Source organism: Liolophura sinensis, chromosome 6, assembly GCF_032854445.1.
Source record: "Liolophura sinensis isolate JHLJ2023 chromosome 6, CUHK_Ljap_v2, whole genome shotgun sequence".
NCBI lineage: Eukaryota > Metazoa > Mollusca > Polyplacophora > Chitonida > Chitonidae > Liolophura > Liolophura sinensis.
The window spans coordinates 64,805,655-64,817,573 of NC_088300.1; the positions used below are offsets into that span (position 1 = coordinate 64,805,655).

At 37.2% G+C, this 11,919-nt stretch overlaps 2 protein-coding genes across 2 annotated transcripts in view; one reads left to right on the top strand and one right to left on the bottom strand.

Moving 5' to 3' along the window:
- Nucleotides 1-5,300, top strand: part of LOC135467673 (fermitin family homolog 2-like) — a 47,816-nt gene extending 42,516 nt beyond the window's left edge. The window contains exons 9-12 of the mRNA XM_064745472.1: nucleotides 304-413; nucleotides 1,119-1,334; nucleotides 1,743-1,889; nucleotides 2,187-5,300. Coding sequence (XP_064601542.1) covers nucleotides 304-413; nucleotides 1,119-1,334; nucleotides 1,743-1,889; nucleotides 2,187-2,480 — 767 coding nt within the window. The 3' untranslated portion in view covers nucleotides 2,481-5,300. The remainder of the gene's footprint in view (nucleotides 1-303; nucleotides 414-1,118; nucleotides 1,335-1,742; nucleotides 1,890-2,186) is intronic.
- An 854-nt stretch (nucleotides 5,301-6,154) lies between these two features.
- Nucleotides 6,155-11,879, bottom strand: LOC135467659 (uncharacterized). Its single transcript, XM_064745451.1, has 10 exons — nucleotides 11,678-11,879; nucleotides 10,929-11,058; nucleotides 10,095-10,330; nucleotides 9,711-9,788; nucleotides 9,186-9,238; nucleotides 8,709-8,796; nucleotides 8,014-8,085; nucleotides 7,374-7,485; nucleotides 7,060-7,180; nucleotides 6,155-6,885 (listed from the first exon to the last, which is right to left on the bottom strand). The coding sequence occupies exons 1-10, from the start codon at nucleotides 11,837-11,839 to the stop codon at nucleotides 6,303-6,305; spliced, it is 1,635 nt and encodes a 544-aa protein (XP_064601521.1). The 5' UTR covers nucleotides 11,840-11,879; the 3' UTR covers nucleotides 6,155-6,302.
- Between the last annotated feature and the right edge of the window lie 40 nt (nucleotides 11,880-11,919).

The window sequence follows — 11,919 nt, forward strand, 5'->3', positions numbered from 1 at the left end:
GATAAATGATGAAATGAGTTTGCAGGATGAGATGGCTACTTCTACACTTGTCTTCTTTTCATTTTATGTTATATTTTTGCAGGTCTTAAAAATAGCTAAACCTTTATCTGTATATGTAAATGAAGAAGTATCTTGTGGTATGCATGTCATAGTCAAAATAATATAAAATAGAGTGAAAATAAACTTCGTATTTGGACTTCGTTCTACTGTCTGCTTTAGCTCTCAAGTCAACTTTTCCCCTGATAAAGCTGGTAGATATTCACACATTAACACATGGTCAAGTATTTTTCGTATTATTTTCAGGTTGTGAAGCTAACCCAGATGTGAACATTTCGGCCAGGAAATATGGTATCAAGTTATTTGTACCAAGCACGGATGGGGGCATGACAGAAGTGTGGCTCCGATTTGATTCTGTAAGATCTGTTTGTTTATTACCATACAACTGTTATATATACTAGGTCACATCTGCAATATAACATCATTCAATTTGGCGTTCATTAACTTCAGGAAGCGTAAAAGTGCTGAGAATGGTAGCTGGATCAGATGTAAACTTTGACCTCCTTCAGCCCTGGAGTCTGTCAACATTTGCGTATTAGATCTGGATTTTACGCCCACACACCAGAATATAGGAAAATATGGAAGAAACTGGGTAGAGCCCATTGGAACAAGCACTATTCTAACAGCCAGACACCTGAAGAACCTGCTGACTTACCTGTAAACCATAGCCAAGCTACTGTCATGAACTGGAATTGAACATCCAGCCACATTTGTCAAGGGCATTTCATTTGCAATGAATAGAATGCCTTAAACCACTGTGCCAGCTGTGTTTGTTAAACTTAAGTAAAGAAAACTACATGTACTGTAATTTTTCAACCATTTCGCATGATTGCAAAGTGTTTATTTAGGCATATTCTGAAGGCATTATTCTGTGGGGACTAATAAACATAATTTTTGTAGATCCCTGAAATTGGCCAATCCAACCAATGTTATCTCCAAAATCAAAGTAAAAATGTGCATAAATCTCACTGAAAGATGCGCTTTCATAAGTGGAAAGGTTGAGGAATTACGGTAGTTTCACTGTGATAATTGAGTGACTTTGTTGTTGTTGTTGTTGTTAGGAGCAGCAGTATGCCCGGTGGATGGCTGCCTGTAAACTGGCATCTAAAGGCAAGACAATGGCAGACAGTACGTACGAATCTGAGGTCCAGTCCCTGAGCACCTTCCTCACTATGCAGCACCCTGCCCCTGCCCCATCCATCACAGCTTCACAGGTTGATATTCAGGCGGAAAACTATGTCGCCCCCAGGTTTTTCAGGAAGTTAAAGTCCAAACAGGTACAGTAGGGACTATCCAGGATGCTTTCAAGCTGTGGTTGTTTTCTGTTATGCATTGTAGTGCACTTGATGCTACAGATGTATAAGCCTATAGATCTGTTGTGTAGCTTTGGAGAATATTTGATATAATAGTTCATTTCACTACAGTAGGCTATGTAAGAGAGATTAGAGATGAATATTAGAGCATATATGTATGTAGACCAAATAATATTTCATATGTTTAATGTTATAAAATGCACTTTTGGATTTCTAAAGGCGAAAAAATAAGTTATGGGATGAAAAGTCTTCTTCATTACAGTGTAGAAACGGTTTTGATGGAATAATGTGTTTATTTATCAAAGTGCACATTAGTAAATCATTGTATCTTGATAAATCTTCTATATCCCATGAGTCATTGTCTGACCACAGCTTGTACAGAGGATCATGGAGGCCCATGCTAATGTGAAGAATATGAACCTAATGGAGTCCAAGATGGCATTCATCAAGGCCTGGCAGGCTCTGCCAGAGTATGGTATCACCTACTTCATCATCAGGATGAGCAACAGCAAGAAAGATGTAAGTTCAGCTCTCAAGTATTGAATTTGTCAACTTATCTGCTCATATATGTTTTATCTCACCTATTTGCTCACTGGCTTTGTGCCAAGTGGAATTAAAGTCTCTTCACTGCAGTAACTGTATTTCCGTACTGTACAAGTTGAGGGTTTGGAGAACGGTAGAGGAATGCCAGCAGCCTGCCACAAGTGTGATAGTGGCTTGTAGTCAGTACTGTATTTTTAGTGTAGTATTGTAATATGTAATTGGGTTGTTTACATTGGGTGCACGATTTAACAATTTGTTTCATGTATTTGGCAGGAGTTGATCGGAGTTGCTTACAACCGTATAATGAGGATGGACTTGCAGTCTGGAGACTCGATTAAAGCGTGGCGTTACAACGTCATGAAATCCTGGCATGTGAACTGGGAGGTTCGCCATGTAGTCCTTGACCTGGAGGATGAACACGTGGCATTTGCTTGCCATTCTGCGGACTGCAAGATCGTGCACGAGTTCATCGGGGGTTACATCTTCTTGTCCATGAGATCACAAGACAAGAACCAGTCTCTGAACGAGGAACTCTTCCACAAGTTAACGGGCGGCTGGTCGTCGTGAGAATGCCAGTTACCATGGTAACCTGTGATTGCTACCTTGTAGCAGAATGAACTGTGAAATCATACATAAAGACGACACATCTGTAACTGATCGAGCAGGCAGAGCATGTGATTTTTTTTCTCTTTGTTCTATTTATTCACTCATCAGTAAGCAGGATAAAACATCAAAAAATTCATGGCAACCCAAAACATAGGAAGATCTCTCAGTATTCCACCTGTAGTAGCAATGCCAAATAATATGTGTGTCTGACCCAGCAATGTGTGATACACCACTGCCTTTTTATAACACTGTTTACAGAATGCTGGTTGCCTCTGTTGGACGGAACATGTACTTACTGGATACGTATTTGAATATTTGTTAAGGTAATAAGGACACTTGCATGCAATGGCCTCATTAGAAGAGTGTAAATGTCCACTCATAGTATTTAACATGTGGCAAATCCGGACTAATCCCAACTATTACTGACAGGGAAATAATGAGTAAAAGGAGGTTACCCTGGTAACGTATTGTAACATTCAGAACATTTAAGCTGTGGACTGTTGTACAACAGTAAAGATGGAACTGCAGGCAACCAGAGCAAGAGTACTGTGCCCTTTACTGGAGATATTCAGCATTCCTATGAAAACTAAAACATGGTTAAATTTCCTGAATATCTAAAGTGGCTGTGTTTCGTCATTTGAGATCTTGATGGAGAAATACATTGTTGAAACTGTATGATTTTATCCAATGTATGTCAGGTTTTCAGAAATGTAAACTTGCACAGTCCCCAGGCTCCTGTTGTCGTTAATCAGGTGAAGGTATGGCAAACTGAAGAAGACTTGTATGTAGCGGTAAAACTAAAGAAAAGTAGATTGTTCTGCAATGGGCAAGTGTCCGATCGGCAGTCTGTACAAAAGGAAACTGCCTTTTCTTTGTTTAGATAGTGATTATTTTTGCTATGAATTACAAATACATCAATGTGAATGTTTATCTTCCGCCTCAACACCCTCAGACAACTCCCCAAAACTTCGGTGTTGACAAACGGTGCTACTGTTATGAATATGATGTTGTAAATATGGTAAATAGCAGTATAGTGGCTACAGCATAACTGTGCATATACCATGTGACTCGGTGATGTGTAGTGATAAAACCGAGGAAATGCGCAAACATTTAAGGCAGTCTCAGAGCTGTTGAGAATGATCGGATGTGATCATGACCTTTGGGATGAACTTCGCTTATTCACCAGACCTATGAATTAGTCCAATCCTTCACAACTTGTTGTAATATTATAGTTTTTGCATTTTTACTTGGTTGTTTAAAATTTTTTTTTTTTCGATGTAACACAGGGAAATGTTCCTCTATTTAGTGAGATATCATTTCTGCGTGCTGTACACTAACCAATTTATATTGACACCATCATGTATATCATTTTTACTGGAATGTCGATGGGCTCCCTTGTACAGATATTACATAGAATTTTAACCTGGCATGTATAAGGTTATTATATTTAGTGTACAAATACAGTCACATACTCTAATGCTAGTTTAGCTGTTTAATCCCCTGCACACAGTCTGTGTGATCTGATTTACATTTGTTAAATAATCTTACCAGGAAACGATTTACTCGTATCACCCACATAGCAGAGAATTTCCATCAGCTGCTGCGGTAAATAAATGACACCTGCATCAGTAATGATGTCATCATGAATGTCTCACTTGGGAGGTGACTGTCAATGAAAAGATGAGTATTGTGTTAAGTGTAACAGCTAGGAACGTCAGAAGACTCGTGAACGTAAGCCTGACCTGTGATGCCCCTGTGCATGAGGAGACTATGTTTTCCTGATACTTGTCAAGTGTTTAGCCGGAGTGCAAACCTATGTAGCAGCAGTCACGGAGTAACTCTAACAAGAGCAGTAACACTAGTATGGTACTTTCCACGTTGTCCAGTTTATTTGACTTCAGTGCACCCCAACCCTTAACCATTCAGTTGATTTATACACGTTACTATGATTTTTTTTTTTTTTTTTGATTTTATTGATTTTATAAGAGCGTTAATTCTTGTCACTTCGTTTTAATTGCATATGTTATGTTTTGAACAACACTGGTGGAATTTTTTTTTTTTTTTTTTTTAGTTAAGGCGTGCTTTTTACTGTACACAATATTATTGCACATAGCCATCTATGGGTGTGGTGTGTTAATGGTAGACATTAAAACAGGGATGAACAGCAGTATAGCATCCTCTTAAGGAGATCGACGATGGACTTCTATAGCTCTTCTCTCATCCTTCCCAGGGGTATAAAAGATACCCTCATTATAAAGTATTAACAGCTTTCTGATAGACCTGATAATACATAGCAACTTTGAAATTTTCCTCATTCTTCCTTAAATGTTAAATAAGGTATAGATGTACTGCGTCAGTGTCTTGTAAGAAAGGACAGACATGTTGAACGGAATAAAATGGCTGGCCCATTCTTATTGGTACATGTAATTAAATCTTTCATTTTTATTGCTTTTGTCCTCTGACGTGTAAACTGGTTACGTGATGGAGACAATCATGTCTGATGATGATGATGATAATATCGTTAGAACTGGTCTTCATGTCAACTGGCGGAATATTTTAGGCCGATAGTTAGATAAAGTATGCTTTACTTTAGAAAATGAGTATTTCTCACGATGATTCACATCATCATGATATTTTTAATTGTAATTATTTATGCAAGTCAGTCTGCAAATATCTTGATTTTATTCTGACATATTAAGTCCATTGAGCATGTAAAGATTTCTTCGTGTTTGATGCCTTAAAAAAGCAACTCTCACAACATGCCTTGAATAAAAGAAAATTGGGAAAAAAAAGTCTGTTGTATGTGTGGAATTTGTTTTATCCTTTCTCATTCCTCCAAATAATCTTTGTATCCAGTACATGTTTCATAGAAAGAAGTCTAATATTAACCGTACTGTCTCAAACCAAATTTCTGTAAAAGTGCCCACTCTATAGATGTGGCCATAGCTTACATTGTTTTGTACATATACAGTGCAAACTACTCATGAATAACTTGTCTACTTGAATCAGAAGTTTGAAATTGTAAAGGTGTAAGAATATACAATCACTCCAAAGCTCTGAGCACATGATGATTCTGTAGTTACTATATTAACTTATATCCTTGCTGGAATGTGGGTCATGGACACGTGGTCAAACACTTAGGAATAGGTGCAGGTTCAATCCTGACCTTGGACGGGAATTTGTAGATAAGTACTTGTAGTAGACCATATCCATTCGGCTGTTAGCGCAGTGTTAACATCCAGTGAAGACCGCTTGTCTTTTACCAGCATAATGGGTATGTCTGTCACTTGGGGAAAGTTGATCAGTGTAACCTGCCAAAGATAGGTGGTTTACCCAGGGCCCTCCTGTTTCCTGCACTCTTAACTCTGACTGCCGTTATACATGTACAAATGAGAAAATTTCCTTTCTGTGTTCATAATATCAGCTTCTTATCTCAAGAAGACAGTAAGATCATTTGGAATCCTAGAACCACATGCTGAAGAAAATAGACTTGATTCTTGTATCCCAACTACAGCATAAAACAACAATCAAATAAATAAATATCCCAACTTACATTAAATCGTAAAGATGTATATGATATATATTTAGTGTGAATCATAAAAAGTTTGTACGGAAATGCAAACTTAAGGGTCTCATCATGTCATAATGGCCACTCCACCACAGAAGTGTGGTTTAATATTAGCATCACAATCCAACACAGAAGCCATAGTGCAGTTTCACAATACAAGGATCCAATCATTTCAAACAAAGCAACAACAACAACGAAAAGAACAATTTATAATTTCACGGAAGTTTCTTCTGAAATGTACAAATTTTAGAATGGGTTTCACCTAATTTAATATAGAAGCTATCTCCCACAGTCCACTGGAGTTGAAGTGAATCTCGCAGAGAGGCACACATGTCTCTGCCATTACTGGTGAATACTGTGAAGTGACCTTTCTCCTCAAACAGCTGCTTTTTTCCACTTACCGAGCAGTCCTCAATAGAATCACCAGTCTTGTCTATATCACTGTCAACATTTAAGGTCTTTAAACCACTTGAACTGTTCTCGTTCTCTAATATCTTTGATTTATTGTCCTCAGAAAAACATTTTTCTTGTCTAGATCCACTTCTTTCACTACCATCTGTACTATGTCTATCCACAACAGTTTTCTGGTTTTCACCATGCTGCATGATGTCAGCTGGACTACTAGGTGTTTGAAGAGTCACTGGAGGATCCAAATTACCAGGCACACTGTTATGATCTGTGGCTGGTAAGCAGTTATCTCCCCTGGCGGGGACATCACCATGATCAATCTGATGTATCAGGACTTTCTCCATCTCACAACTTGTCAGCAATACAATCTGTGCACTTGGCTTAACAACCCTGCAACAAATGAACATAAGTATCAATTAATTAACTAACGCATGTTGACTATTACAGCCAAACCAACCAAAATGAACATTGGACATAAGGCTGAGAATTAGCCAGGTTCCAGACAATGTTTAACTGAAGTTACTTTATATTCAGCTTCAGAGTTCAATTTTCTCTCCCACTCACCTGTCTATTTGTCTCAGTGTTGTTTGATAGAAATGCTCCAGGTCCCCCACAACAAAGTGTTTACGTCCAAATGGTAAATCACAGACAACAGCATCGACACTGTTACATCTTATGGGCAAGCCTGGTTTAAAAAGAAATTTGGATGTCAAAAAGCCATGAAATCTGCTCAAAAGGAAACGACAATTGCTGCTATCCTTGCACAATTAAATTACACATAATAAAATAAGATACTGATGTATTACCATTAAGCCATTTTTGAACATAATTTAATGAAAGCATTTAAAGATTTAATATACTCGTAATTATTACTAAACTGTTCAAATCAGCTTTGATCAGGCTCACTGAAGCCGTTCTTGAAACTGCAATATTCTCAGAGGCCATCTTCAGCTGGATGTCAGATTTATCCACACCAACAAAAATGGCATCCTATTAAAAAAAAATCAATGATTAGCCCATGTAGGCCCATCTCATTGTACACACTCTTGGCATATCATACTAATTATGTAATGGGGCACCTTTCCCACTTAAAAAAATTCGGTCTCAAGCTGTGCCGTCTATTTGTGACAATATGGGAACAAATCTGCAGCACTGGTGTAATACACAAGAACAATGGTCAACCCAGGTTGAGCATCATGCAGGAAAATGTACCCAATTAATATTAACACAATTCCGTGCAAAATTTTTCCATGGACAAAGAAGAAAACATAAGGTCAAAAGAAAATAATGGTTATGATGTACTAAATCATCCTCATAAGACTGTTAACAGTCAAGACAGACAGCATGAAAGATAGCCTTAAAATCACGAACTTCAATATTTGTGCATTTCTATCCAGTAATAATACAAAATACATATGCATGTAGTTAGGCTGTTAGGCATATGTATACATAAGGTATGAAATCCAATAATACTTACTGTTATTTGCACTGTTCATAAATCAGATATAAGTGTCATACCTTCCAATTCCGTGACCCTTCAATCAATATTGTTGCTTTTCCACATAATGGATCTAGAATTAAACTGCCTGGCTACAAAAAAAGCAACAAACAAAAAAAAAAGACAGAACTGATAAACCAAAATTTGAGTTAAAACAGAATAAAGGAAGTTGTTGAAGGTTGAAAGTTGAAGGTAGATCACAAACACTGCTGAACTGCATACAGATAGTTAAATGCCCCACAAATTGATTCCAACCATTTAAAATGCAGAAAACAAAATAAAAACATTACAATTTGATGATCCAACGTCAGAAAATCTACTTTATTTCCTTACAGTAAATATGTAGGTTCACACCAGGGCCAGGGGTATGCTTTGGGCGTACCAAATACTTCCTACATGTCACAAATGGTACTTTTTGCTGCCTCGCTTGGCACTCAGCACTGAGCGGTTAGAAACAGGATTGTTTGGCCTGATGTAAGTATAATGTGACTGAGTGGGGTGTTATGTCTGGTGTCTTTGGCATGATACATCAGTTGTAATGGCACTTCGTGGCATGGACTCGCCCTGCCACACAGTATATGCACACAACTAATAACTCACTGCCGTCACATGACTGAAAACGGTACAACGTTAAAATCAAAATATACATATTCATTTTTAAATTCCCTGACAGTAACATGTGGATGTAAAATGTACACGGCACAAAATCACCTACCTGTATATCAGCCAGACTACACATGATCCAGGCGACTGTAGACCGTAACCCATGATGTCTGATGTATGGCCGTCTGGACAAGGGCTCCCTGCAAAAACGGAACTGTAGGCTACATTTGGTTACAGCACCTTAACAGAGTTGAGCAGATCTGTCGACAAGATCTCAATAATGCCATAAAATACTTAATATGCATCTATGGAATGTCATAAGCATCAGGATGCGTCATTATTTGTGAGCTAATGCACATAAAGTAAGATAACCCACACATACTAACAAAACCACAGTTGTTACCTCCCCTGACACACACAAGACTTTGTAAACATGACAATACAATGCATCTAGCTGGTATCTTTTGATGAATGTGCATTTCATTTAAAGCAAAAGACAAAAAAAAAAAAAGGTGAAAAAGTTCCTCCATTCTATAATATTAAATTTGATATTCTGAACAAATGCTTAACTAACACATATTTTGCTCACCTGACCATTGGGATGCCTACAGTAAAGTTGTCATCATTGAGGTGAACTGAAACCTAAAATCAGGAATTAAACTTCATAAATGAGCATATAGGCTGTTTTTGCGACAAATGCTACATATCTACATCAACATCTACACCAAGTTGTAAATCTGAAAAGCAAACTTTGGAAGAGGAAACATTTACTGGACGATTACTGAGTTAAGAGCTGATAACTTCAACCACAACACAATTTATTTATTTATTTGAATGGTGTGCTCAAGAATACTTCACTTATACGATGTCAGCCAGCATTATGGCGGGAGTCCATGGTAATCTTTAACAAAAGGTTATGTTATATTTATGATTTTAGGTTTTCATGAAGAGTGATCATATCATATGGTGATTCCCCTAGTAGAAGTCTTGAAACACTCAGTACATTCTTCAGTACGGCTACTTATCATTGTACATTTTGCAAATAGACCCTGACTAGGCACTACATGCAAAGTGAATATTTATAGTGTAAAGCCATAATTGATATTACACTTACCTCCATATCTGGATGCCGCAAATCAATTTGCCAGCCCATTAGACTAGATAATTTCCTTCCAATTCTGTGGGATAAATCCTAAAACAAAGTATTAAATTTTATCCTTTTCTTCAAAACACTTAATTTAATACACTGGTATAGCTATTACGTTACAATTACACATAACTGACCTCCTGATTCTGAATGGAAGGTATTTAACACGTAAACTACTCATCACCACAAATACTGTTAAAACAAAACGAGAAAATGTCTTCTTGCCTTCAAGTACTGATATACAAAAGAAATCAAAATGTTAATTTTGTTTGATGCCATCACAATGACATGTCAGTCATATATATATATACACATACATTCTCATATCCTCGCTGACATGTTAACACTTACCTGTGGGTTACATTTTCTGGATATCCTTCCTGAACATTTACAAGATACTCGAAATGACACATTTTTGACGGAGTCACACTGATTTTCATGACTGTCAAGCCTTCTACGCTTAACAAGAGATTCCTCAAAATGTGCCGCAGTCTCTTTCTTCCATTGTTGATAGTTGACTGCACACTGTGCCCACAAATGTCTTCTCATCAAACAGTGATTGAGCTTTTCCATTTCAAGTCGGAATCCTAAAATTCAGACTCCACAACATGTGGAAAGGAATCTCATGCATAATGCACACATTTCACAAAACCTGTGTAAAACTTGTACATGTAAAAAAAGGCATTTCATCATTCAAGCTGATGAATAATAAGCTGTAAAGGTGTGTGTTTTTTTTTTTTTAATTTCATGCAATTACAAGGATGGAAAGCTAATTTCTAAAAGAGCAGTGTTAAATGTCTAGGTAATATCTTTCATAATGTTTCAAAGTTTTGCTTCATCAATGACAACTTTATTAAGACTACTCCATGTACACAATCTACCATAACATGAAAACAAATTAACTTCTGTGACAATGAGTCTATTTAGAAAAGATTATGAAATTTATGTGAAAATAACCAAGTCAAGGAAGTTTTCAGATGATATCCAGCATAAGTCTTGTGACTAGATGACATCCCAAATGGGGTAACTTTTCAAGAAGTTTCTAACATTGAAAAATAAAGTGTAAATAAATATTGGTGTAGTGAAAATTATTCTGGGAGACAGTTGACAATGATATCTGCTGAAATAAATCCAGAATGCTAAATTGTCAAAATGAAAGGACTGTTGGTTCCTTTTATATCTAACCATTGCATATTTCCTTAGTTTTCATCTGTGTAATTTGAAGAAATATCCTCTCCACACATCGTAATGACTTCAGACAGGCTAAATTCTGCGAGCATATGTTGAAGTAGACTTTCCCATCAGTGACTCTTATCTGGTAAAATATAATTAAACATGTGGAAAGAACAAGCATGTTACATATTCTGAATCTGATTAAAACTATTTATACACTGGCATAAAACATGTGATAGCGGTATGTTCTTTAATATTTCCTACAGGTCAAACATGCACCCCACCCCTGCCCTCTGCCAATCCCCACCCCATCAAATAAATAAATATTTATACTGCTAACATATATACTCCAGGACGCTGAGTACTCTGTCCGAGTACACTGACTGTTGGTGGAGGAATATTTGAATGCACCGTATTCATGGCTGCTCAACCTACAGTCAGAGACAATCACCCTCAGTAGGTTGAGCAGCTATAAACAACGCATACCTATATATTGCTCAACCAACGGTCAGCATACTCAGACTATTTTAAATAGGCCTACACATTTAATTTGGAATTTAATCTACATTTGCCAGGAGTACATTTCATAAAGCTGACCATTATCCATATCGGTCGTTGGTGCAGATATACTGCAAATATCAAATAGATATCAAAACAAATTTTTGAATGTTAACTCATCTCAACTAGCCGCCATCTGAGAGTGTGTGCGGACTGCAAACACAAATTCCATTCTTATTTCTACTCCACGAACATTTACAAACCTCTTCGATACAGTCCAAATCCTTCAATTCTTTTGCAGCGAAATGTTCCGTTCCTCTGCCTGCTGTAGAATAACATCCAACAGTCTGCTTAGCCATGTTCAGCTCTTGTGTCTGTCTCGTTAAGAATCTTATAGTGTGTTCCGAGTAGAGACTTATTACCATTTCATTTCAATCGTCTGCTTCGGTAGACTTGGTCCACCATTTTGTTCTACCTATCATGTGACCAAAAACTTCTATCCAAT